This window comes from Macaca fascicularis, chromosome X, assembly GCF_037993035.2.
Source record: "Macaca fascicularis isolate 582-1 chromosome X, T2T-MFA8v1.1".
NCBI lineage: Eukaryota > Metazoa > Chordata > Mammalia > Primates > Cercopithecidae > Macaca > Macaca fascicularis.
The window spans coordinates 7,446,650-7,474,081 of NC_088395.1; the positions used below are offsets into that span (position 1 = coordinate 7,446,650).

General features: G+C 38.2%; 1 protein-coding gene across 11 annotated transcripts in view; it reads right to left on the reverse strand.

Moving 5' to 3' along the window:
• Nucleotides 1-27,432, reverse strand: part of PNPLA4 (patatin like domain 4, phospholipase and triacylglycerol lipase) — a 240,177-nt gene that overhangs the window by 121,392 nt on the left and 91,353 nt on the right. For 3 of the 11 annotated variants that reach the window (XR_010584360.1, XR_012429967.1, XR_010584361.1), the window contains one exon: nt 25,742-25,924. The exons of 7 other annotated variants lie outside the window; for them this stretch is intronic. Coding sequence is in view for 1 of the 4 variants with exons in the window: in XM_065538469.2 (XP_065394541.1) it covers nt 25,915-25,924 (10 nt within the window). In the remaining 3 variants the exon portion in view is untranslated. Of the gene's footprint in view, nt 1-21,425; nt 25,925-27,432 lie in introns of those variants that run through there. One more of the 11 variants, XM_065538469.2, reaches the window with a different exon arrangement.

Sequence of the window (27,432 nt, forward strand, 5' to 3'; positions counted from 1 at the left end):
AAGAAGAAACAGCAATCATGAAAAGAGCAAAGAAAATCATGAAACAGAGATAGGCAGGCACCAAATAAAAGCAAGTGGGTATAGAAATTGCAAAATCACAACTACAGAAACAAAAGAGATATAGTAAATAATACGGTTTGGCTGTGTGTCCCCACTCATATCTCACCTTGAATTGTAATAATCCCAACTTGTTGTGGGAGAACCTCGTGGGAGGTAATTAAATCATGGAGGACGGGTTTTTCCCATGCTGTTCTCATGGTAGTGAATAAGTCTCATGAGATCTGATGGCTTTAGAAATGGCAGTTCCCCTGCACATACTCTCTTGCTTGCCACCATGTAAGACGCCCCTTTGCTCTTCATCTTCTGCCATGATTGTGAGGCCTTCCCAGCTATGTGGAAAACTATGAGTCCATTAAACCTCTTTCTTTTATAAATTACCCATCTCGGCTATGTCTTTATTAGCAGCATGAGAACAGACTAATACAGTAATGGAAATAAAATATAATACTGTAAAGTGTAGACTCTACAATCAAAGAGAACACTGAAACACAGTACAGAGGATGCACAAAGAAATAAAAAATATGAATACATAAAGAGCTGTTAGGAGATATGTTTATGGACATGGGTTAGTAAAAGGAGATGAGAGCAAACCATGGCAACAATGATTGGGTAGATAATGGATGGAAATATTCCTAAATTAAAGAAACATATGAGTTCTCATGTTGAAATACATCACTTGAGTACCAAATAAGATGATATCAGTAAATCCACAGATTGATGTAAAATTAAAGAATATTGAGAATGAAGATAAAGTTAAGCACCTTCCCAAGATATTAATAAAAAGCAGATTGCAATAGAAAAACTGTTGGTCTGTTAGTACATTCACATAAACATCAGGAAAAGTGAAAGGGTCTTGGAGAAGTAGCCTAAGTATTGAAAAATAATCATCAATTGATTAAGATTAAGACGAAGCTATGGAAACCACTTTCAGGTATACAAAGACTAGGAATTTACCACCCATATATACTTAATGAACACATTAACAAGGACAGTTCTTCAGCAAGAATAGAGGAATAAAGGGGAAACAATTGGGCAGAAAATAATGGGGATTTCAGATACTGTTAAACATTGGTAAATTTCATGAGCCATCCACTAAGACCAAATGATAAAGATTGCAATTATTATTTCAGGTAAACCCAATTCTAGAGGGAGGATGGTTGTGGGATGTGGTTTTCAAATACCATAAACATGCTAAATTTTAAATAACTAAAACTTTATTGAAAACATAAGTGTCATGAAATTATAAACATAAAATATTCTGAATTCTGAATAGTTCCCTCTGCCTAAAATGCTTTAACAGCAGATTTGTATGTCAACTCTGTAGTCCATAACTGTGAAAATTTGGCAAAAGCACCCAGATTCTGTTGTGTCTGTAAAAACCGACTTCCTCTAACGTCTAGGGCTGTACTACTTAAACTAAATGTGGATATAAATCCCCCAGGAATCCAGTTAAAAGCAAAAGCACCCAGATTCTGTTGTGTCTGTAAGAACTGACTTCCTCTAATGTCTAGGACTGTGTTAGTTAAACGAAATGTGGGTAGAAATCCCCCAGGCAGCCAGTTAAATGCAGATTCTGGTTCAGTAGGGCTGTAGCAGGGCCTGAGAGTATGCATTTCTAACGAGCCCCCAGGTGGTGCAGGTCCGAAAAGTGCATATTGACTGGGGAGATGAATGAGTAACACCACTTCTCTCCAGCCATTTCTAAAATAAGGGACTGTTCCTTTGGCATTTACCTTAAGTGTTTAGGCAATGCATTAAGTACAACAAAAACTATCATAAGGAACCAGATGTCACCTACGACCAGTATCACACTTTTCCATTTTCATCTCTCATAAGGCGGCCTTATAACCTCCTGTAGGTCAAAAGCAGGAGATGGCAATCTTTTTTTCCACAAAGGACAAGATAGTAAATATTTTCAGCATTGAGGTCAGATGGTCTCTATCATCACTATTCAACTCTGCCTTCACTACATTGTAGCAGGAAAGCAGCTATAGACATTATGTGAATAGAGGGATGTGTGTGGCTTTGTTCCAATAAAACTTTGTCTGCCAAAACAGGTGGCAAAGAAGATGTATTTCATGGGCCCTAGCTTGCAAACCCCTGGATGATAGGTTAACCCAAGTCACTAGGCCCACTAGTCCTTCTGAGTAATTTTGAGCAGAAAAATCCTCAAATATTCCTTGATACTTGACATTTTCTATGCATCTCAGTAATTAAGCAAGTGCTATTTAACAGTATTCTTTTTTTTTTTTTTTTTTTTTTTTGTGAGATGGGGTCTCGCTCTGTTGCCCAGGCTGGAGTGCAGTGGTGCTACTCGGCTCACTGCAACCTCCGCCTCCTGGGTTCAGGAGATTCTCCTGCCTCAGCCTCCTGAGTAGCTGGAACTACAGGAACGTGCCACCACGCCTGGCTAATTTTTGTATTTTTAGTAGAGATGGAGTTTCACCATATTGCCCAGGCTCGTCTCAAACACCTGACTTCAGATGATCCACCCACCTCAGCCTCCCAAAGTTCTGGAATTACAGGCGTGAGCCACTGTGCCTGGCCTAACATTATTCTTCAAAGAACCTACCACTGAAGTCCTCAGATCTTGTGCATGAACACACTCATGGTGATCTGTTGCAGCTGGGTAACTGGAAGACTTTAAACAGGGGATCTTGGTTTTTCCACGTTCCTCCTTGATTGATTGATATCTGTCTCTGGGTAGCCTAAGTCACCTGACCTTTCATGACACAACCAAATTCAATCCCAAGAAGGTTAAGCCTGTTACCCAAGGACATAAATCTTGTTTACAAGCGGGTTGAGTCTGGATTCCAGCTTTCTGATTTCCTTGTCCAATTATTTTCTTACCATGCAAACAGTAGTCTCTGTTTCCTGTTGAATATGTCTACTTCCAGCCCTTTTGGAAGTTCACCCTCTACTTTAATGTTTTATGGTACTTGTCTATGTAGTAATATATTTTTACCTTTTTCTACAATGGCTTTTGATCAACTTAAGAAGTTGCAGGAAAAATGTAAATGGCATTAAATATTCAATACTCTCTTTCCCTTAAAGAGAAGTTGTCTACATAAACAGAATTAGAGTGTGATTTCTTATAATAATAGCCTTCCTTTACTAGGAAGGAAATCTATGGGGCCTTTTCTCCAGCTCTTACTGCTGTTTTCAGACAAGCAGTATATACCTAGCAGCTATCCTTGATATTGCAGGCATGACAAAGGGAAGGACAAAGAAAGCCCTTCTTTTTGCATTGGATTTAAAAGGCCTTCGCTGATACAGATATTTTTGTTTTATAATCTATTCTGTAATGTCTGGGAGCAATTTCTTTCTGTGACCTCCCATTCCAGTGGCAGGCACGGTTATCTGTTTCCCAGTGGTAGTGCATGGAGTGTCTGTCTGCAGAGCATCTGTGTGGTGATAAGGCGCGGCAGTTCAGGCCACTTCATCTTTTGCACCATGCCCCTCACCCAGATGCATCTTATTCTTTTATTTTTCCCTGTACACTTGCTCTTGAACTGAATATTGCTGCCTTATAACTAAGTACTCTATTGTTGAGGTTAAAATGCTTAGAGATATCTGATTCTAATTTTTCACAGAAAATGCCACCTCACACATTCAGTTAATAAATAAAACAACTGGGTCATAGAGAGGCTATTGAGGAAGAGCGGAAAGGGATGAAGTAGGTTTGAGTCTCCGATCGTGAAGCTCAAAAACACTGATTGCTTTTTTATTATTTTGCCAGCATACCCTCTTTTCAGACATACAAATATGTTCATTGAATGTGTATAGTCACAAGAGACAAGGATGATATGCATTTTAAATACATATATTACAAGGGTCTTTCTTAGCAAAATTCATGTGTACCCTGCATTTTGAGAGCTTCTTCTAGCTGTTAGCCTGGCTGAATAATACACAAATTTATAATTCATGATACTCAAGAGGGAAAACGAGCAAAATAATATCATAGGATATGAACCTTGCCTTCCAGAGATGCAAATTCACCCATGCTCTTTTTATGACTTGGATGGAGTCACTTAGTCAAAATAACTTTAGAGTGGAGAATGCCCGAATGCTTTGGCACCAGCAAAGTTGTGCGAGGTTGCCAGTAAGATTCTTATATTCCAAATGCATAGAGATGGGAGTTAGCATTAAAAGCCATTAGCTCATGCCCAACATTTGGGATGTCCATTCACTGACAGTCCTCTGATACTACCTTTCAGTCTGGATTCCTTTAAACTTGGAGTTGAGGAAATGCTACTGAATCTTGGCTTATTCAAGGGTACTCTTATAGAATGACATGTACAATTATTAATCTCCCTTAGTCCTTCAAATAAATGTTATTGTCACATGCCACTTTCTTTGAAGCACCATATATATTAGGTGGTGCAACAGTAATTGCAGTTTTTGCCATTGAAAGTAATGGAAAAACCCATACTTTTTTTGCACCGACCTAATAGTTAAAAGGCAATTCATGACATTCAGACTTTGGTGCTAGTGTCAGTGGGAGACTTTGAAGTACCATGAAGTACCATGAAAAGAAAGTACATCTGGTTTAAAACAATGTTATGTCTCCAAGCTCCTCTGTGCATAAAATGTAGAGTCAGTGCCATAGCTATATGCTTTGCAACACAGTACTGATTCTAGATTATCTTGAGCCTCGGAGGGGGGCACTGACTTACCTTGTTCATGTGTGTCAGGGAAGGCTTGATAATGTCCATGCCTTCATGGGAGATACAAGGAGAACAAACGGTTCTGATTATATAAGATCTTTTAAAGGCTAGTGCATTAGTTGCTTATTTTGGTTCAAAATCTTAAAAAATGTGAGAGGAATCAGATGTTACTTTGAGCATTTGAAACACCTGTGGCAGAGGAGCTTGAAAAGAATGTGTCACTTTTCATTGTCTGATTTTCTAGCCCTTTGTCACAAGGTGATTTTATTCTTACACATCTAATGACCAGGAGAAGTCATGATGGTTTCATTAGCACCTGTGGCCCCATATGGTGCCTCAAGTGTGACCAATATAAGCATGCTAATTTTCTTAAAGGAAGCAAAATTAAACTGTGTTTCTTGTTAGAGGTGGGAAACAGGTGGTCAGCCTTATCATTCTCACTAAACCTTATGGTTTCCAGATTTAAACCACCTTGTGAGCTCTGTTAAAGGCTGTGTAATGTGGACTTTGTTTAGTCAACATGTAATTCACTGTCCTATTTCCTCTTCAGTGATTAAAGTGAAAGTCAGGCTCTTCCAGGAGTTTTCCAGTGTAGTATAAAAGAAAGAGACAGTGGAGGAGAAATTGTACTTATTGAAAGAAATATTAGCCAGATGACTCTGTGAGTGACTACAGATGACTGTTCCCTAAGTCTAGCTATTTCTTTTCTTGTAAACTTTTTTTTTCCTGTTTCCATCCCCTAAGTCAGTATCCAGAACTTTTTGTGGTTCTTCTATGTGTTTGATTTTCAAGCTTTGACTCCATCAGGATGAAATTTCCTAATTTATGCAGGAGGAAGAGCTTTATTCAGCAAACATTCAACAACAAGGTTTGATTGCCTGTTGCATGGTAACTGACACCAAGTGCACCAATGCACCAAAACAGCAGGAGTTGCAGTAGAGAGAGAGTTTAATCATCCTAAGGGAACTAAATGAGGAGATGGGAGGGAACCTCAAACCCACCTTTCTGAGGAGTTTTGGACTGGAGTTTTTAAGGGAATTTTGGTGGGGAGGGATCTGAGGAGCAGGGGGTTGCTTATAGGGTGTGATTAGGGATGAAATCATAAAGATGTAGAAACTGCATTTTTTCATTGAGTCAGTTCCTTGGAGGGGATCTTAAGACAGGCTGGCATCACTGGACCCATTGGAATATAGAATCTGGAAAATATCTCCAGTGGAGAACTTGAAGTTTCTTAATGTTAAGATGTTATCTATAGAAACAATTAAGGAAAGTTAGGACCTTGTGACAGGAGCCATGTGACTTTTTGGCAGGAAGCAGCTATAAGGAAGTGGGTTGTTGGACAAGCTGGTTAATGCTTAGCTTTGCTTCTGGTCAAAGCTTAGGCTTTTACTTAAAAACTACCCATTCGGTTGCATTAATTTCATGGTGATGGCTTCACAGGCACTGTGTTAAGTGCTCACACTGCATGAATTCTTTCCATCTCTATGACAGCCACGTGATGTAGGTGCTCATAATGTCTTCATCTATAGATGAAGAAGTGGAGAAGTTAAGTAATTTTTCAGATATACAGGTGGGATGGTCAAAGCCAAGTCTGGACTGGACTCTATATGCTTCCTCCATCCCTACATCTGCATAAACATGTTCAGACAATGAAACGAAACAATGCTTGTAAAGTATCCAACCCAATGACAGGTGTAAGAAGGCAACGACAAAATGGAAATTACCTTTTTCCCTGGAATAGTCTTATTCCTGGGACTCAGGGTTCTTGCCTCTAGTCTGTGTCCTCTGTGATTCATTCCTTTCACTATATAAGTTTTGAGCTCTTTATACTCACTTAGATAATCACATTACCATTACCTGGAGTGACGTGCAAAGCCATGTTCTTCAACCAGGAGGCTCCATCTTTCCTCAGGCAAGCCTTATTCTTAATCATTTTCTAACTCAAAACCTGTAAGCTGCTTGCAGAGGTTGCTCAATACCTCCCAGAACCTGTACTTTCCTTACATATGGCAAGCATTCAATCAATAATTGCTGTTTGATCAATATGCCAAATGTAACCCTTCATGTGGATAAGTTTAGAGAGTCTTTTCCATTGAGTCTTTTTCATTCTTTCCTTCTATAAAATCAACTATGAACAGTTGATGAACAGACTTGGCTTTGACCATCCCATCTGTATATCTGAAAAATTACTTAAATTCCCTGTACTTCTATTCCTTCATCTGTAGAAAGAGACATTATGAGCACCTACCTCACATGGCTGTCATAGAGATGGAAAGAATTCATGCAGTGTGAGCACTTAACACAATGCCAGTGAAGCCATCACCATGAAATTAATGCAACCGAATGGGTAGTTTTTAAGTAAAAGCCTAAGCTTTGACCAGAAGCAAAGCTAAGCATTAACCAGCTTGTCCAACAACCCACTTCCTTATAGCTGCTTCCTGCCTAAAAGTCATGTGGCCCCTGTCACGAGGTCCTAACTTTTGTTGGAAAATAGTTTATTTTATAACAGGAAAGAATGCCATAGAGACAGATCACAGGAAGGAAAAGAGACAAAATCTTCACAAATGGGAGTGGAGACTTGCACTTGAAGAAAAATGTTGCCTTTCTCAGACTTTGTTAGGTGAGATTCAGTCTCTAACTTAGTGCTTCACTGTCTCTGTTCCTCACAGCATGGGTTAATCTGGTATGAGATACAAACCTATTTCAAGGCAGGGACAAATATAGGCCTTCAATTTTTTTTTTCTAATTTGGTATGGGTTATCTATAGAAGTGTAAATGGTTCACAGCAAGAGACTGCTTTTCAGAGAAGTACATGTAAGATACAGAAATCTCTAGCTGTGTCTGTACCTTAACTTTGAAAAAGAGAAACTTTTAAAAGGTAAGAGCTGTTTTTCCTAAAGAGTCATTTTAGAAAATGTTCTAGATCTTCCTGTACATAATAAGGCTTCTAAGCATTTGGGGTTATTTTAAAAATTGGATTTAAAATATTTTAAACATTAGGATTTCAGAATATTCAGATTTATTTTATTCTCCCAGCATTGCAAATACAAAGGCAACCATGCAGTACGAGAAGAGAACAGGATAAAATGAACATGGACATGACTTTAAAAAAAATTCAAAGTTCAATGACCAAATATAAATTTGCATTGTAATTTGTAAAGAATGTAACTGACACTAAAAAATTTTCTGGCATGTAAAACATGGGGCATATTCCCAGAATGCAGAAAAATAGGACAAATAGAATAAATTTAAAAAGAAATTAAAAATACAAAGGACAAAGAAAGGAATCAACTTATAATTAGTGTTCTTGAAGATGATTTAAAAGCAAATGGAGCAGAAATAATATTCAAGGTTGTAACAAAAGAAAACTTTTCTACAGAAAAGAAAAAACACAGTTGCAGAGTTGCAGATTAATTGGGTTCACTTTGCTTTGAGCAAAATTTAATAAAAATAGAACCAAACCAAAATGTGTGGTATCATCACAGTTTAAATAAAAGTGAAATATCGTCTATAATCACCCTGGCAAACAAAGTATGTGGCATGGGATGGAAGTGTTCCTGGGCTGGCTCCAACTTCTCTGTAATACCAAACAATGAAAGATCAAGTAACGTCTACAGAGTGTTGACAGGTTAGGATTCAGGGTTCAAGAATTCAACCCCAAAAAAGATTTTCCTCAAGCATAACGTCAATAGAAAGAGACGCTCAGGTATGCTGTGGTTTACAATATATACCACACAAATAGCTTTTCTGAAAAAAATTACTTGAATATATATTCTAGTTTACCAACATATAGATTAAAATAATGACCCTGCTTATAATCCCCTGATTCAATTATTTATTTAGTCAGTTTTCTAGACAATTATTGAAAACTTAATTGTAATGGAAAGAAGGAGCTCAACATAATTATTGAAAAGGAATAATAGTAAAAATTACAGTTATTTTAGTAACCACTGTTTTGTTATAGATGCCATTCACTATATTTTGAAATTCACATCATCTATTTAAGTCTCATGAGTTAAGCCTTATAGCCCGAACTCACAGAGAAAAACAGAGTTGGATGAAGTCATATACCCAAGATGATGTGGAAATTTTGTGAGGGATGCAACACAGGCATCCTGTTTCCAATATCATGGCTCATCCTCAGATTTGGTCAAAATCCAGACCAGCAGTTTACAAACGTTTCTATGCTTTAGAATCATCTGAAGAACTTCAAAGACAGTCATGCCTGTGTGGCCCCCCACCTCTGAGATTATGAATTGATTTTCTGGGGTGCCACCAGGTGTTTGGAGTTTAAAACAAATCCTTGTATGATTCTAAGGTGCATACAAAGTTAAGAACCATGAATTTAAACAATCATATCTGATTTCTTCTACAAAGACTTGGAAATGATGTAAGTGGAGCAGAAAGAAGTTTAAATCTGTCACTACTCATAGGGAATAATCAACAGTAATTGCTGGGTTTTTCATTTTGACAATTAGATAAAGATTGGTTGCATAGCTCTTAATACACTAGTAGGAAATATGGAAGAGTTTCGAGGGGACATTGCAATGAAATGGAATTGAGCTAGGGCAGTAGTGCACACCTGGGGCAATTGTGTCCCTAGTAGACATTTGGTAATGTTTGAAGACATTTTTGGTTGTCACCACTGGGAAGCGTGGAGATTGACTATTGGTATCTCCTGAGATACTGATAAAAATTTGGGAAAAAGGCATGGATTCCTCCAGGTAGAGAGTATATGATAAGATTAATGACATATTCCCTAAATATTTATTTTTCCCTGAATCAAAATGACTATCTATCCATGTGTGCATTAATGCATGTTTACATGTATGCATGCATACATATTCATTTTCACTATATTTCTATTCTTTATTTTATTCCTTTCAAATTTGACCAAAAGACCTTACAACAAGTATGTTGGTATTTTGAAAGAAAATTTGTATTTGTCTCTATTTTCTTTATAATCTTTCAACTTTGACCACATACCTATACTGTTTTCTTCAACTGATACATTTTGGGTAGCATCAAAATTATATTCAGTAGTGTGCTTTGGAGAGGAAAAACATGCTGTTCCCATTTTCAAGCATGCTGCAATCCTGAATCTACTCCTTACAAAATTTCCATGTCAACTTGGATACATGATGTTTTTTTCTCTGTGTGTTTGGGTTATAATACATAACTAATTCTGTTTAATTCTGCTTTTTTCTCTATGTGTTTGGGTTATAATACGTAACTCGTGTCACCATCGTGAGACTTAAAAAAAGATAACTTATGCAAATTTCAAAATATAGTGCAAAATAAAGACAGTGGCATATAACAAAATAGTAAGTACATAACAAAACAGTGGTATTGCACTATGATATCTTCAGTAAATACATGTAAGTGTTGTACCCAGTGTCATGTCTCAGTTGCTGTCATAATCACCAACATTATTTTCGCTTTCTCCTCTTAGTTGTATCTTACGAAAGCCACATATGATCATTTAAGTCAGAGATGAAAATTCAAATGCCTGCAGGAGACAGGCAGCTATCACATAGGCATGATTCAGGCTGAGTGTGAACAGCAGGGAACTAGGGATGTCTGCAATTGGAGAGTGCTTGCCCACTGCAAGAAGGAGGAGAAGGAGGATGGGGGCAGGGGAGAAGGAGGAGGAAAAGGAGGAGAAGAAGGAGGAGAAAGGAAAGGGAGGGAGGGAAGAGTAGGGGGAGGGAGGGAAAAGGAGGAGGGGAGGGAGGAGGAGAGAAAGAGTGGGAGGGAGGGAAGGGGGGAGGGAGGAAAGAGGAAGAGTGAGAAGGAGAGGGAGAAGGGAAAAGAGAAGGAAAAGGAGAAGGGGAAAGAGAAGGAAAAGGAGAAGGAGAAAGAGAAGGAAAGGAGAAGGGGAAAGAGAAGGAGGAGAAGGAAGAGGAAGAGAATGAGGAGGAGGAAAAGAAAACCAAAGAGGAGGAGGAAGAAGAGAAGGTGGAGGAGACAGTAAACATGAGGTTTAGGCTGGCCAAACAAAGCCCTTCTGCAGGTTAGCATGGCCCCTTGTGCCTCTCCTGCCCTTGGTCCTAGGGATGCGTTGAAGAGAAAGGGGTAGAATCAGAATCTGTGAGTCTTTAAAAGAAATTTAGACACATCAGATTATTTTGAGTAAAATATATAGAAAACAAATATTGCTGTGTTGATTGCTTTTCAGAGCATATATGTGATGCATCTTATTTTCCTCTATTAAAGACCATGTGCAAGAAAGGGTAATGAGTGGAAATGAAGAAAGACAAACCCATCCTGCCCCACCTAGAAGACAAGTTACTGGTGTAACTTGCTGTTTTAAGGAAACAACATAGGGAGATCACAACTACCTCAAAAGAACTTTTCTGCAAACAAATGTAAGTTATGTTGCATTCATAAGTAACTGAAGCCAAAACTCTACTCAAAAGGGTGATACAAAAAAGGATAATTATTGGCTCATACCAACTCAATGGTCAACCATTAGCCTTGTGTGGGAACTGTATTCTTTACCAAGAATTGTAAGTATTCAATAATCGTTGGTGACAACTGTGCAAGTTTTCCCTGTTGTAAAATTGTAACATAATTTATTCCAATGAAAGAAATCCATAGACATTGCCCTTAACATTGACAGACCAACTGCCTAGAGAAATTATTTTCTGAAACTGCTTCCTAAAACAATTAGTTATTTTATACACACCAGCAATAGGACTAAAAGAAAATAGTATCAGAGATTTTTCAGAGACCGTATCAACAGAAAAAGTGTAAGCTGAAAGTACAAATTAGTTTTCAGAATAAATGTTCAGAATAAATCCTTAGCCAACTGCTACTTTTAATTAGCAAAGCCTTAAAAGCTCACTCATTGACTTAGCAAAATGTCCTCCAGGTTCATCTGTATTGTCACAAGTGGCAGGATTTTCATAACTGAATAATATTCCATTGGGTATATAGATCACATTTTTTAAATCCCTTTATCTGTTGTTGGACACTTGGGCTGTTTTTACATTGTGGTTATTATGAATAATGCTGCTATGAAGATGGGACTGCAGATAGCTCTTCAAGATCCTGGTTTCAATTATTTTAGATATATACTCAGAAGTGGGATTCCTAGATCATATGGTAGTTCTAATTTTGGTTTTTTGAGGAGCCTCCATATGGCTTTCCATAATGGCTGCACCATCTTACATTCCCACCAACAGTGCACAAGGGTTTCAGTTTTTTCATATCCTCACCAACACTTGCTATCATTTTTTAATAATAGCCAACCTAACAAGTGTGAGGTGATATCTCATTATAGTTTCATTTGCATTTGCCTAAGGATTCGTGATGTGGAGCATATTTTAATATACCTGTTGGCCATTTGTATATCTGCTTTGGAAGTGAAATAAGCCTGTCACAGAAGGACAAATAATAATTTGTGATTCCACTTAGATGAGGCATCTAAAATAGTCACACTCATGGAAGCTACTCAGGGGTTGTTAGGACCTGGAGTGGGAAACATGTTCAATGGGTATAAAGTTTCAGTTATGCTAGATAATAAGTTCTAGAGATCTGCACATCAATGATGCCTATAGTTAACAATGTGGTATTGTACACTTCAGAATTCGTTTAGAGGGGAGATCTCATGTTAAGTGCTCTTACCACAAAATTAATCAATCTATCAATCAACACAAGGAAACTTTGGAACATGTTCAGTTTGTCTATGTATTAGTCCATTTTCATGCTGCTGAAAAAGACATACCCAAGACTAGGTAATTTATAAAGAAAAAGAGGTTTAATGGACTCAGTTCCACGTGGCTGGAGAGGCCTCACAATCATGGTGGAAGGTGAAAGGCATGTCTTACATGGTGGCAGGCAAGTGAGAATGAGAACCAAGGGAAAGGGGTTTCCCCTTATAAAACCATCAGATCTCATGAGACTTATTCACTACCACGAGAACAGTATGGGGAAACCTCCCCCATGATTCAATTATCTCTTACCAGGTCCCTCCCACAACACGTGGAAGTTATGGGAGCAACAATTCAAGATGAGATTTGAGTGGTTACATAGCCAAACTGTATCAGTTTATTACCTTGATTGTGGTGATTGTATCACAGTTATTTGCAAATGTCCAAACGCATCAGATTATACAGATTAAATATGTGAAGTTATGTGTATATCAATTATACTTCAATAAAGCTGTTAAAAAATAAAAACTAAAATAAAATAGAAAATAAGTTGAAGTCCACCCACTAAAAAAAATTACAGTATAAAACATAGAATTAAGCCAGGCACGGTGGCTCATGCCTGTAATCCCAGCACTTAGGGAGGCCAAGGCGGGAGGATCACTTGAGGCCAGGAGTCCAAGAGCAGCCTGACCAACATGGCGAAACCACAACTCTACTAAAAATACAAAAATTAGCCAGGTGTGGTGCCATGTGCCTGTAGTTCTAGCTACTCAGGAGGCTGAGGCACGAGAATCACTTGAACCCAGGAGGTGGAGGTTGCAGTGAGCCGAGATCATGCTATTGTACTCGTGCCTGGGCAACAGAGCAAGACTCTGTCTCAAAGAAAAAAAAAAAAAGGTAGAAATAGGAAAAATTTATATAAAATCTAAGGCAAAAAAAGATGCAAATAATTTATTTAAAAATTGATAGTTTGATTTAGCTTTTGTTTCTGAAAAATATAATGCTATATATCCAGAGCAAATAGAGAAAAGCACTTTACACAATAAAGCTTGGATATGTTAAAAGTCACAACTAGACAGTAGAAAAATATTCCATTTAAAAACTGTTAATCTGTATTAAAGGAATTCTGCCAAAAGAGAACTGGGAATCTTTCATGAATTTATAGGCACTGTTTGCCATCCTGATCCAATTTTTCTCTTGTTGAAACTGCTTCATTAATTTAATGTGCAAGAAATAAATATTTGATGTGCAATTAGTTGGAGATTATTATGGCCATAATGGAACCTTTCCAAATAAACAGCTGCTCCAGCACTTTAAATGCATGAAAAGCAAGGCAGAAAATGGAAAATATAATGAAACACTAGCTCTACAGGAAAAAAAGTTAAAATATTCAATTAGTGAGTAAGGCGGCTGCTCATTTAGAAGTTTGGTGGTGGTTTATCAAAGCATAACAGCATAAGAGCTGCTAAACTTTAGCCAAATATCCACCCACCTAAATTTTCATAGAAACATTCACCTGCAGATGTAATACATTCTTCCCTGACAAGAAGAGTGTTAGGAGAATAGACATTGATCAATTCCACCAATTTCTTCATATGTTTTATTATATATACATAAATGTATACCAATGTATATTTGTTGAGTTTTGATTATTCTACGTTGGCATTTATATATGCACTATAAATATCTATTTGTATATCCACATATGAATTGTAATGATTCCACTTTGAGAGGGAATAATCTGCCTTGAAAGTTTCACATTGACTGGGCTATTATAAGTTTAAGTGAGCTTCTGAGGTTTCATAGCAGGTATGCAGACCTTGTGAAGGAACTGACACTACTAAGTTAGTTAAACTCCTTGGGAGTTTACAAAATGTTATCTTCCTTTCAAAATGAACTATAAGATTTGGAGTCAGTTGCCTCTCTTATCTACTGCACTGGGAAGCTCCTGAGGGTAGATACCATAGCTAATATCTCAGTATCTCCAAACCCTGATACAGTTCCTGACACAGAGTAGCTCTGAAGTATTCATTGAAAGAATGCCTAAGGCAATTTGCAACACAGATGGGAAAGAGATAGACATCAAAGGGTGAGTATTATGAGCTACACACACACACACACACACACACACACACAAAGTTTACTAAAATAGATCAATGTCTCCTATTGAGGTGGGAGCAAAAGGATGCAATCCCATTGGCATTCTCTTCCACTGTGGACGTAATAGCAAAAGGGCAAGAGAGTTCCTGGAATCGTCAGTATTTGGCTTGTAATTACAGATTTGAATATCAAAAATAGTCACTGGGAACTGCTTACAATGACCAATGTTTTGGTATACTTTTCTAGAAAACTGACTTGGGGAAAATTTATTACTTATTGGGGCCCTATTCTATTTTGAGATTCGATTCTGTAATTAATTACATTTTACTCCTCCACTTGCTCTAAAAAACTCATTGGTCCAAGGGAATTCAATGTTTTTAAAAATTATTTCCTCTGCTCCCTGCTGCTTCCATGAGTGAAACACACGCACATATGCACACACATGCTCATATGCGTACTATGGAGAAGCAAATGAAAGAATAAAGGCATTCATGTAACACCATTTTGCCCCAGATTCAGATCCATTCGAATGTGATAGATGGACACAAACTGTCTTGCTACACATGGAGGTGTACTGTCTTTGATGGCCCTCCCATGAGTAGGTAGGATTAGTGCTTCCTTCCCTGGATTCTGGACACATGCTTACCTACAATGTGTCTAAGAAGGAAGTGATGCTGAAAGTCTCCCAACACGAGGTACTCAAAGATCATATGGCTTCTTCCCAGTGTTTGTGGCATTCTCCCCTAGGGATGCAGGCACCATGCTTTGGAGAAGCCAGGTAGTCATATAGATAGGTCCCACATCACGTCCCCTGCCAGCAGCCACAGCTGAAGTCTCAGGGATAGGCAACAAAATCTCCAGACATGTGAGCCGTCAGGCTCGCAATGATGGAGCCCCCAGCTATCCTCCTAGCAAGCCAGCTGTCACATGGAACAGAGACAAGCTGTGCCCACGGAGACCTGCCCAAATTGCAGATATGTAGGGGGGAAAAAAGACCTCTGCTGATTTCAGCCACTAAGTATCATTTGTTATGAAGCAAAACACAACTAAAACACATGTGTGCCAGAATCTGAAACCATTTATTTGATAAACGTATTTTTAGCTTATAACATACCAAAGCTATTCAAATGTGTGGCTTCATTGCTACCCATATCCTGCCATCCCCACATTACACAGTAAGGAGGGGAGATTTAGTCAAAAAAATCTTCCTGTGAAGCCAGAGCCTAAGTCACTGCTGCTGCTCAGGAGCTTACATTATAATGGGAGAAAATGGGGACGAATACATAAATTAGTACCATAAAAATAGTACACAGGAGTACTTTCCAAGTTATTCATTCAATGCATGTGTACGGCACACTACTGAGTCCCAGGAACGTTGCTCTTCATGCTATAAATGCAGCAGGGATGAAAGTGGACAAGAATCCTGCTGTCAGGAATTCTATATCCCCGTGCACATCAATAACCAGTAGACAAGCAAACACACAAGACCCTTTCAGATCAAGAAAAGTGCAGAACACAGCCAGGGCACAGAGTTGAGAGGAATTGTGACCATAGATAGTGAGGGAAAAACCAGGATCTGTCCCACAAAAGATGCCTCTTTAACATAAAAATTATTTATGAGCCAAAAGTAATTAGAAAGCAGAAAATGAAGGAAATGCTGGCCCTGTCCTCCTGCTTTTCTGTCTAAAGAGAAAATATAGATTCTCCTTTACTGGAGATGACTCTAAACTCTTATCAGCCCAGAGATGGCATCAGAGAGATCTGCAAACAAAACTTACTCCATTAAGTTTCTTACAATATATTTACCTTCCCACCATTTCTGTCCCTTGGAAGCTAAAAACACTTTCCTTTGTCTTACCATTTCTCTGCACATTGCATTGTTCTTGGTGGAAGATATCCTGTAAGCCAGAGTTCTAATCCACTGCTATGAGTTACCTTTCATTGAGATTTCTCCTGTATGATGTGAACAGCACGGCGAATCAGCTTCCTTTTTCCTTCTGTTGACTTGCCTTTTGTTATAGGAATTCATCCCAACTAAGCTTATGGAGGATGAGAAAAAGTATATTTCCTCCCTGATAATAGACTATCATTGAATTTTCCTTCAATAAGATGGCATTTAAGCTGAGATCTTATGGAGTAAGGTGGTTGGCCATGGCAATACATGAGGAGAGAATGAGGAAAGAGCAAATGCAAAGACATTTGAGGGACTTGGAGGAACAGAAAGTCAGAATGTAACCAACAAGGGGGAAGTAATGAGAGGGAGATCTTTTGGAGAAATATCCCAAGTGAGTCTTTGTGGCACATATGTGTGCCAGAGTCTGAAACCATTTATTCAGATGCAGTAAAAGGGCCTTCAATTTTATTATCCTGATTGCTACAGGAAGCTACTAGAAGGTGTCAAGCAGAAGAGTCTAATAATCATTCATGTGGATTGAGTATAAGTCACTTTGACTGCTGAGTGGTGCCTGGGTGAGAATCGGAACAGGGAGACCCAGTTAGAACACTGCAGTTGACCTGCATTACCTGCAGATTCTGTATTTGTAAATCCATCTAGTTGCTACAGTTTATTTGTAACCCCCAAATGAATACTCCCTGTACTTTTGTGGACATGTGCAGAGTGGTGAAATATTCTAGTACATTCCCAGCTGAGGCTGAGTAAGGAGACACTCTGCCTTCTTGTTTCAGTTCTCATACTGTAAATAACTATTCTTTTCGTGGTCTATCTAGGGCTATGTTGTTTGTATTTTTGTGCTTTTTTGTTGGCGCTTTTGCTGTTTACAATGGCCCACAAATGCAGTGCTGAAGTGCTGCCTAGTGTTCCCAAACACAAGACAGTTGTGATGTGCCTGCCTTACAGAGGAAATACATGTCTTAGATACGCCTCATTTATGCATGCATGACAGTGCAGTTGGGTGTCAGTTTAATGTTGGTGAATCAACAATATATATCCAGTAAAGTATGTTTGCACGAAAACACAACCAAAACAAAGTTATATATTGGTTGGTTGATGAAAATGAAACTGGGGCTCATGGGAACCTAACCCTGAATTTTCTAAGAAGAAATGGTTCCGTATTCAGTGTTTGTGATGACCTCTTAGAGTACAACTACCTCCAATAAGCAGAATTAACCGCAACCCAGTAGTCCAGGTGGAAGACAAAAGTTGTAGAATTGGTGAAAAGTGGTTGAGCTTGGTCAGCTGGTGGGGTTTGGGAGTGATCTGGATGTTGGACAGCAGAAATGGAGAGGCACTGCCATGTGTGGATGCTAAGTGGACAGGCAGGGAAGTGTTGCATCAATAAAAAAGGGACCCACATGAAGAGGGCAACATTTGAACTGTTCCTTGAAAAGATGAACTCATGCTTTTCAAATTTATTTATCACATATACACATGTATTTAAGTGGAAGTTATATACTCACACAGCACAGGAACATAAAGCTTAGAAAATTTATGAGCAAAGTAGAGTTATTTCTTGTAGTATTTTTAAAGGACATGTTTGTTCTGTGTGTGTGTATTGAGAACTCAACCCTTATCTCACTACAAATGCATTAACACAAAATAAATGCATTGGCCTATACACAAAAGCTAACACAGTAACATTTCTGGAATAAATTATAAGAGAAAAATCTGCAACCATGGGGATAAGACATAAAACTATAAACTATAAAAGTAAAGAATTGATAAACTAGACTTCATCCATGTTAAAAACTTTTCTCTGGAATACACTAATACACACAAAAAAGTCAGACACGGAATGGAAGAAAACATTAGCAATACTAATCTAATAATGTAATGGAATTCAATATATATAAAGAACTCTGATAACTCAATAATACAGATCAAAAAAGCCAATTAAAGATAGCAAAAGACACATTACATAAGAAGAAATGTAAATGGCCAATAATTACACGGAATGTTGCTCAATATCATTAGTTATCAGGGAAATGTCAATTATATCACAATGCAACTCCACTCTATACCCACTAGTCTAGTTTAAGTGGAAAATTCTGACAATTTCAAGTGTTGTCAAAAATATGAATGCTTACTCACCACTTGTGGGAGTCTAATTTGGGGAAAGTCCTGGAAATTTCTCATTAAGTTAAGCATAGTGACCACATAACTCAGCTATTTCTTCTTCCTTCCTTCCTTCCTTCCATCCTTCCTTCCTTCCCTCCTTTCTTTTCTTTCCTTCCTTCCTTTCCTTCCTTCCTTCCTTCCTTCCTTCCTTCCTTCCTTCCTTCCCTCCCTCCCTCCTTTCCTTCTTTCTTTCTTTCTTTCTTTTTCCTTCCTTCCTTCCTTCCTTCTTTCTTTCTTTCTTTCTTCCTCTTTCTCTCTCTCTTTCCTTCTCTTTCTCTCTCTCTCTCTTTCCTTCTTTCCTTCCCTCCCTCCATCCCTCCTCAACTTTATTCAATATTCATCGAACCTTTCTGATTTTTAAAACACTGCTCTGAAGTCGACAGATACTATAGAACTTACATTCAATTGCGGTGAGAAGCAGAGAATTATCAAGCAAAATTATATTTCAAAAGATTATTTCTTTAAATGGAGTTAAACGCTATGAAGAAAAAGTTATGTATTTCAGATTGAAAGAGAGTAAAAGGAGAATGTGGGCAACTTTGTATAAGGTGATTAGGGAAGCAAACCTGGAATAATGTTATTTACAGGTAGAAAAATGCAATTAATGGACATATGCTATACTGATGGCAGATTTCTATATAATCTCTGCCTCTAAATAGGTATGCATAAATCATTTTTCTTTAACCAATATGTAGGTCTCTTTTTTAACTAAAAAAATTGTTTAATAGAGAAAGAAGGCTTAGTTGAATGCAAATGGTGAGAGACATCAATTTTAAACCAGAAGTACTTCTGGGTGTTGGCAGATATCCTCCATAGACAGCTACCTCTCTGTGGTTTTCAAGATGGTGCCCTTAGGATAAAGGCATCAGCATCACCTGGCAACCTTATTTAAGGGGAAGCTTCCAGGCACTACTTCTGGCAATCTTATTATTAACAAGCACTTGGGGTGATTATTTGGTATCTTAAAGTTTGAATACCACTGGCTGTCAGTTGCAACTTTAAAAGTGCTGACATAAGATTGAGGAGGATATATTTGATTCTGAGTACAACAAGCAGGATCTTATCTTTGTGATAATGAGCCATGGGGGACTTCTTAACTTTATGCAGGAACTTCTTAGGCTGCCTGGACTGCCAAGCTCTAGTCTTTCCTGGAGAACACTGTGATGTGAGTATTAGATCTTGGGGTCAGGAGTTCTGGCCAAGTTGGAGCTCTGAGGATGCAAGAAAAATCTCTTAAAATCTCAGACTCAGTTTGCATCTTGGAGAAGAAGATCAAAGCGATAGTATATGTATGCACAACCCTATTGCCCCTCTCCAATGAGGCTTTCAAGATCATATGCATACTAAACCTAATGTTGATATTCACAGTTTTCATGCAAGAAAGGAATAGAAAGTTACTGAGTTTCTACTGTGTATCAACACCTTTAAAAATATTATCTCAATTAAAATTGCTGAAATCTTCCCCATGACAGTTTAGGGACAGTATTGCTTTCTACATCCTATAGGAAGAAATAATTAGTTGAAGCAGGAGAATAGAAATGCAAATCCAAACCTTGCTTTTGCTACAAGTTCAGGTTAATTCTAGAGGCATTCTTTGATTATTTTATTCTAAGTTCCTTTCTTTTTAAATTAAGAGTATTTCATGTGCTCCTTGTATGTGTCAACCAAGAAAGACTTTAATTTGGCTTTTTTTAATGATCCACCACCCTTCCACGTACTGACTAATAACATGTTCTAATATTATGATAGCATTGCTAAGTTCCAAAAATGCATTTCATAATTGAGATGGTAGCTTATTAATGGCAGCAGGCTTAAAATGAACAAGAATCGAAATACTTGTCTCAAGAGTTTAGTTTTTATTCCTGATTATCTAAAAACTGCTAGACAATTTTTTGCCTAATCATATCTCAAGTAGGGTTCGATGAAAACTTTTTTTTTAACCCATGGAAACATAAGCAATGCAAAAAAAAAGTGCACGTGAATAAAGAGCTTTATTTTGGAAATCTAGGGAAGAAAATATAGCACACCATTTCGCAATTTGTTTTCCTACTCAAGATTTGTGTTGAAAATACCAAGCCAAAGATAATCCATGGTTTTTAATCATATACTGCTAGATGTGCATGACCAGGTGTTATTACAACTCCCCCTATTGACCTATATCCTTCTCATTAGAACATTTGCTCTTTGCCCCAGAGTAAGGAATCTGGCCATATTTTCATTAATTCACTCTAATACCTATTTTGAGGATTAACATAGTTAATATATTTATACTGAATATTTGTCAATTTGTATAAAATTATATTTAAATATATATGACATAGGGTCAGGTGTGGTAGCTCACACCTGTAATCCCAGCATTCTGGGAGGCTGAGGTGGGCAGATCTCTTGAGTTCAGGAGTTCGAGACCAGCCTGGGTAACATGGCGAAATCCCCATCTGTAGTAAATATACAAAATTTAGCCGGGCGTGGTAGCATGTGCCTGTAATCCCAGCTACTCGGGAGGCTGAGGCAGGAGAATCGCTTGAGCCTGGGAGGCGGAGGTTGCATTGAGCCAAGAGCATACCAATGTACTCCAGACTGGGTGACAGAGCCAGCCTCTGTCTCAAAAATAAATAAATAATGTGACATAGCATTCTGTATATAGTACAAGGTTCAATGGTTCAAATGCTTCCATATGTAGGTGTGGGTGTATCTGTGTTTACATATGTACATGTACTTATGTGTGCATGCAAACATGTGTGCATGCATACATAACTCTAAAAAATCATATCTATAGTACAAATATATATACATACATATGATTTTTTTCAGTAGTATGTGTACACACATATATGCAGTACATACAATCATACATATAGTACAAATATATTTCTGTGTGTGTGTGATTTTTTTAAAAGATTTTTGTTCCACAAGGAGGCTATTTCCAATATTTGTATGGACTCTAAAGGATTAAATTAATTTATACTAGAGTCCACCTTCTCTTTTGACATTTAAAACTAGAATTTTTATGGCTATATGGTGGTATTTCAATGAGCAAGACCTTCTACATAATAAGTCATTTAATAACTTGCCATTTAAATCAACAAAATTTTGCACTCAAAACTTTTGCACTCAAAAGTATTTTAAAGTTATCTATTATTTTGAACTTTAATTCACTTATTAAACAGAAAACATCCACTTGGGAAAGTCTAATACACCTTTGGTTAACGGCACAATGTTTAAAATCCAATAAAACTTAATAAAATAATATTTTACCAACAAGAGAATTAATTCCTATGAACTATTTATCTATTTGTATAGTCTGAGGCTCATCGTAAATCAAATAAAAGCATAGTACCTCAGAGCAGAGAAGTACACCTAATATGCTTGTCCTAACATGATTTTTATTACTTGCATTTCCCTCCAGAGGAATACAGTGAATGAATTAAAGAAGTTGGCTTTTATTACTGATTCGTTGCATATAAAATGAAAAAGCCACTTTGGATGTTCAAGAATTTACATGCAAAGTAGACTAGGAATTCCAATGTCAGTTTATGGACTATATATATGTACTGCAGAAGGAACAGGGAAAACACAAAACTGAGGATGTTTTCTGGTGGACGGGACTGCCAGGAGGTCAGTGTGCCTTGGCTGAAGGAACATGGGGTGGTTTGTAAATAAAGCATACAAACTATCAGTCTAATATTTTTGGTATGGATGTCAGGATGTCTGTGGGCAAACCAAGTCAATCACTAAATGCAAAGTTGCAGATTGAAGGCTGCTGCGGACATGGGGCTTAAGCCCCCAAGGGTGTCCTAGACATTGGGATATTAGTTTGGACACTGCCAGAGTTGTTTCAGGGGTTGGGGTAGGACTGCAGCTTTTCACATGGTTTTAGGTGAAAATGGGGGTTGATGTTACCTTTAAAGCCTGTTCAGCAAGGAGACCACTTTGCCAGGCTCTACTTATGATTGACAATAAGTGAGTTATCTGTTTCCTTTCCTGTGCCCACAACTTCACTTTACTATTGTGACATCTTTCTTAGTGAAAGAGAGCAATGCTGGATGAAAGGGCAATGGATTGTTACTGAAAACTTTGTTTTGTATGCAGAAGTGAAGTGAACAGGGGAGTGGAGGTTATAAAGTGTTATTCGGGTTCTATGTGAATACCTCTGGGTTTACTGGAACCTCTGAATGTGATGCCTTTCTCTCCTGCTAAACAGTAAGTAAGGACTGGGTCTGCTTCTGCAACATGGCACAGTATCTGGCTTGAAAAAGTACTCGATTAATATTTATTAAACAAATGAATGAGGGTAAGACAATATATAGAATGATGGGATGGATGGATGGATGGATGGATTAGTAAAGGTTCATAGTGTGCAAAAGAGGGAAGGAGGCTGGGCATGGTGGCTCATGCCTATAATTCCAGCACTTTGGGAGGCTGAGGTGGGCAAATTGCTTGAGCCCAGGAGTTTGAGATGAACCTGGGCCACATAGGACGAACCCATCTCTCCAAAAAAAACTTAAAAAATTAATCAGGCATGGTGATGCATGCCTGTGGTCCCACATACTCAGGAGGCTGAGGTGGAAGGATCACTTGAGCCCAGGAGTTCAAGGCTGCAGTGAGCTATGATAGTGCCACTGAACTCTAGACTTGGCAACAGAGCAACACCCTGTCTCAAAAACAAACAAACAAACAAACAAACAAAATGAAAAGAAAAAGAAAAAAGTAAAAAAGAAAAAAAGTAGGGGCAAGGCATAAAATGAAAAAGAAATGTTCATTACATCTTTTTGATGTTATTAAAACATACAAATAAATCAGAGTAGTCCCTTCAAAGCAAGATTAGATTAGACAACACCTCTGGTAGCAGGTCTTATGCCTGGTGAGACTTGGGATCTCCTCCTGGACAAGAACTTTCTACCCTGTTATAAACATTCAAGAAAATCTCTTAAGTGCTCTAAATGATTTAGCATCTATCCCTGTGATGCAACCTGAAGCTAACAAAACCCTCCCAGATTTCTACTTAGTTCTCCCTCTTCTTTCTCCTTCTGCCTTTTCTCCTTCCCCTCCTTCTTCTCACTCTCTTTCTTCTCTTGTTCAGAATTTATCTACTTCTTTAAATGTAAGCAGGAGCGGGCTTGGTCAAAATAAAAATGTTGTAAAATCTTGATTTCGTTAGTTTGGTTGTTACCCCCTGACAATGCAGTAAGCTCAGAAATGCTAAGATTTGATGATGGAATTCGACAAAAAATTACCAGAAAATCCTGCATGTTGGACAGGAAGGGGGCCCTGAGACACTTGGAACTTTATAAGAGCATCAGAGAAACAGGCAATTGGGCAACACTGAGAAAAGGCAGAGAGGTGAGGGAGAAGATGTAAAATGTCACTGATGTAATTTTGCCTAGAACCGCCCACAGCACATCTTAAAAACTAATTAGATCTCTGAAAAGAGACACATGCATGAGTGGATAAGTGAGCTCCTTAGGTCAAAATGTTAAGGAGGTCCATAGTTAGTAAGGAAAGGGAAAGAAGAACCATCAGAATGGAAGCAGTATTCAGAAACATGAAAGATGATCATGTGAAGGCTGTGTCTAGGTGATGAAAATTAAAAACAATAAAAGAGGAACAATGCGTCAAATGAAATACAAAGAAGCCAAAAAGTCTAGGAGGCTTAGGATGCTTGAAAGGATCCTAAGAGGAGTTTCTCCAAGGGGCTGAAATGGGTATCAGAAAATATATTAGCTAATATATGCAGGAGAAGTTTACAGAGGACATTATCATAATTGAAGGGACGGGAGCAGAAGTAAATGTTTCCATTACATGTAGTTGCAAGAGTGTATCTTTAGAGATGATGATTAGATAATTCTGAAACACCAATCTTCATTTGTCATATTCCTCTACAAACCTATACTGGTGAATTACATTGAAATAGCTAAAGGACCCAAATAGCTAAAGGACCCAGGCAATTGTCAGTTGATGGTGTGCTTTAAATATATCATGTTAATATAGTGCTTGCAGTTTAAAATGTCTTCTCACATACATTTGCTCATTTAATTTCCTCAATATTCTGTGAGGCAGGCGCTAATCTCATTTCATAGTGAGAAAATTGAGGCTGAAAGTGATATCCTAATAAGGGGCAAGAGTTGTTCTTTTTGTCAGCTAGGTCAAGGGCCATTTATGCCATTTAACTCCATATCAAATGCCCTTCTTCTTTCTCTATAATTGTGGGAAGACAAAGGTTTATCCCAAAGGGTGTGCTATAAATCAGTCCTGCAAGTCATATTTCCATGCATATCAATTTTGCCAATGTACATATTGCAAAATTATTTTTGTTCTTCCATTGTTCCATTGACAAAACACTAATGATGAGAAAAATACCTAATCCATGGGTGCTACAAGAATTAAGTAAATTAACATGTGTAATCTTCCTAGAAAAGTGCTTGGCAAAAGTAAGCAGAAAATGGATATTTATCATTATAATTGTTGTTGGTGTTGTATTGTTATGACTGAAATGAAAAACAAAAGTATAGTCATGCACAGCATAATGGCATTTTGATCAATGATGGACCACATATACAATGGTAGTCCTATAAGATTATAATGGAGCTGAAAATATTCTATCACCTACTAATATTGTAGCACAACACATTACCTTTTCTATGTTTAGATATGAAAATACCATTGTATTACAATTGCCTTCCATATTCAGTAGAGTACCATGCTGTTCAGGTTTGTAGCCTAGGAGCAATAGGCTATACCATATAGCCTAGGTGAGTAGTCGACTATACCATCTAGGTTTGTGCAAGCACACTCTCTAATGTTTGCACAATGACAAAATTGCCCAATCTCACATTTCTCAGAATGTATCCCCATCATTAATCAGTGCATGACTATAAACATTTTTTGGGGGAAACCAGTTTTTCGCGTGTGAGCCATCTCCAATCAGTAACAAAATGTCCTGTTCGCTCCCATATGAAGGAGAGAAATGCTTGAGTGGCAAGCAGGAATGAAAGTTCAGTTCACCTACCTGTCCCGTGTGCTCTCAGGCTCTCTTCCATCAGCAGCAAAGCCCTCCTCCCACCCACACACACAGAGTCATGCACGTACTCACACAAATTCACTCACACGCATACAGACACAGGGTCACACACATTCACACACACCTTCACTCACACATACCACCGTGTACCATGAGTCATACCTACCACCACCAAGGACACCATCCTCCTGGCAACATCGAAAAGAAAGAAGAGAGGACTTGCAGCTTGCTAGGACTATTTCTTGATAGTCACACCTGGGCAATGCAGTATTTGATATGTCCTCATGGAAGCATCACCTTTGCTGTTGCTATCTCATCCACATGGCCATAGTCATTGCTTCACAGAGGACTGGGTAAAAAAAAAAAAAAAAAAAAAAAAAAAGGCAAATAATGACCACTCACAGGTTCTGAGTGGTGAGTAAATAAATGTCGGTGCTGGCTCAGGATGGCTAATGGGAACTGCTAGCAAGTTAGCTGGGGCCATTCTGAAGGGCCTGGGGAGTGTGCTGCTGGCCGCAATAACCACTTCAGAGAAGCTTCTAACAGCAATGCCAGGAAGGGACAGACAGCACTGGAGCAAATTCAGGGCATCAACTCCCAGATCCTAGCTTGGCTGCCTGTCTATTGTCCTGTTTCCTGAAAACACCAAGGAATGGAGTCATTCGTTAACTCAACAAACACTTAAAGATTGCATTCTGGGTTCTGAGTGGTTTTAGGTGCTAGAAAGAGAATAATGAACAAAACCACAAGGCTTTTTGTCTTCTGGAGCTGATACTTAAATCGGTGTGAGACAGATGGTACATAACACACTAAAACAGCTGTTATTGGTTAAAATTAGGAACAATGAAGAAAATGAAAGAGGGTAATGGAACAGAAGATGACATTGGATGAGATGAGCCTCTATGAAGAAAAGGAAAGAGTAACAGGCCAACGGGTAAGTTGGGGGCAGGTACAGCTGCATAAGTTGGTGGATGCAACAAGTGAGCAGAAAATTGAGTGGTGAGAAGGAACCTACCATGAAAAATAAATGTGAGGAGTATGTATTTCTGGCAGTGCAACTAAGAACTGGCAAGATAAACTGCTGAGATAAAGGTTCTAGAAAGGTGTGGTGCATTCACAGCATAATGAACAGGAGGAGAGAGAGTTGTAAGAGGAAAACTCAGAGAGATAAAAGTGATGTACCGTGGGGAAAAGATGGGTTTCATTACTTTAGATGGAGAGCGATGGACAGGTTAGTAGCCTCTCAATAAGAAGGCCTGATTTACAATTTTATAGGACCATTCCGGTTACCAAGTGGAAGGTGGTGTGAAGGGGTATTGTGAGAAAAGCAGAATGGCCTAGGGGCTCAGACAGGAGGTGCAAGCAGACATGGGCCAAAGCCATCAGATTCATAGCACATTTGCAAGACACAGATGAAAACTTGCTGCTGGACGAGATGCAGGGTGTGAGTAGATTATCGAGGAAAATGCTCTTCCAAAAGAAGTAAGCGATATAAATGATGGAAGATATTACAAAACCCAACCCGAACTTATTGCCAGTATCAGAACTAACAATTCTAACTTGAATGATTATCCATCCCCCTACCCCCTACAAGGAGTCATTCATGAGAGACCATGAGTCTAAAACATCACTATTGAATAGGAAAAAGCCTGAGCTCTTTCTCAAAAAGGGTACTTATCCCAGACATGTTTCATATCCTGCTTTGCTAAAATTGCCTCTTTGTTTAAAATTATAAAATCATGTTTTGAACAAATAAAATTGAAAATTCATATGCAATAACTCTATTGACATGGGAAAATAAAGTGTTTGTGCGAACATGATTCACTCACACTGCCTCTTCAGATATGAACAAATCAT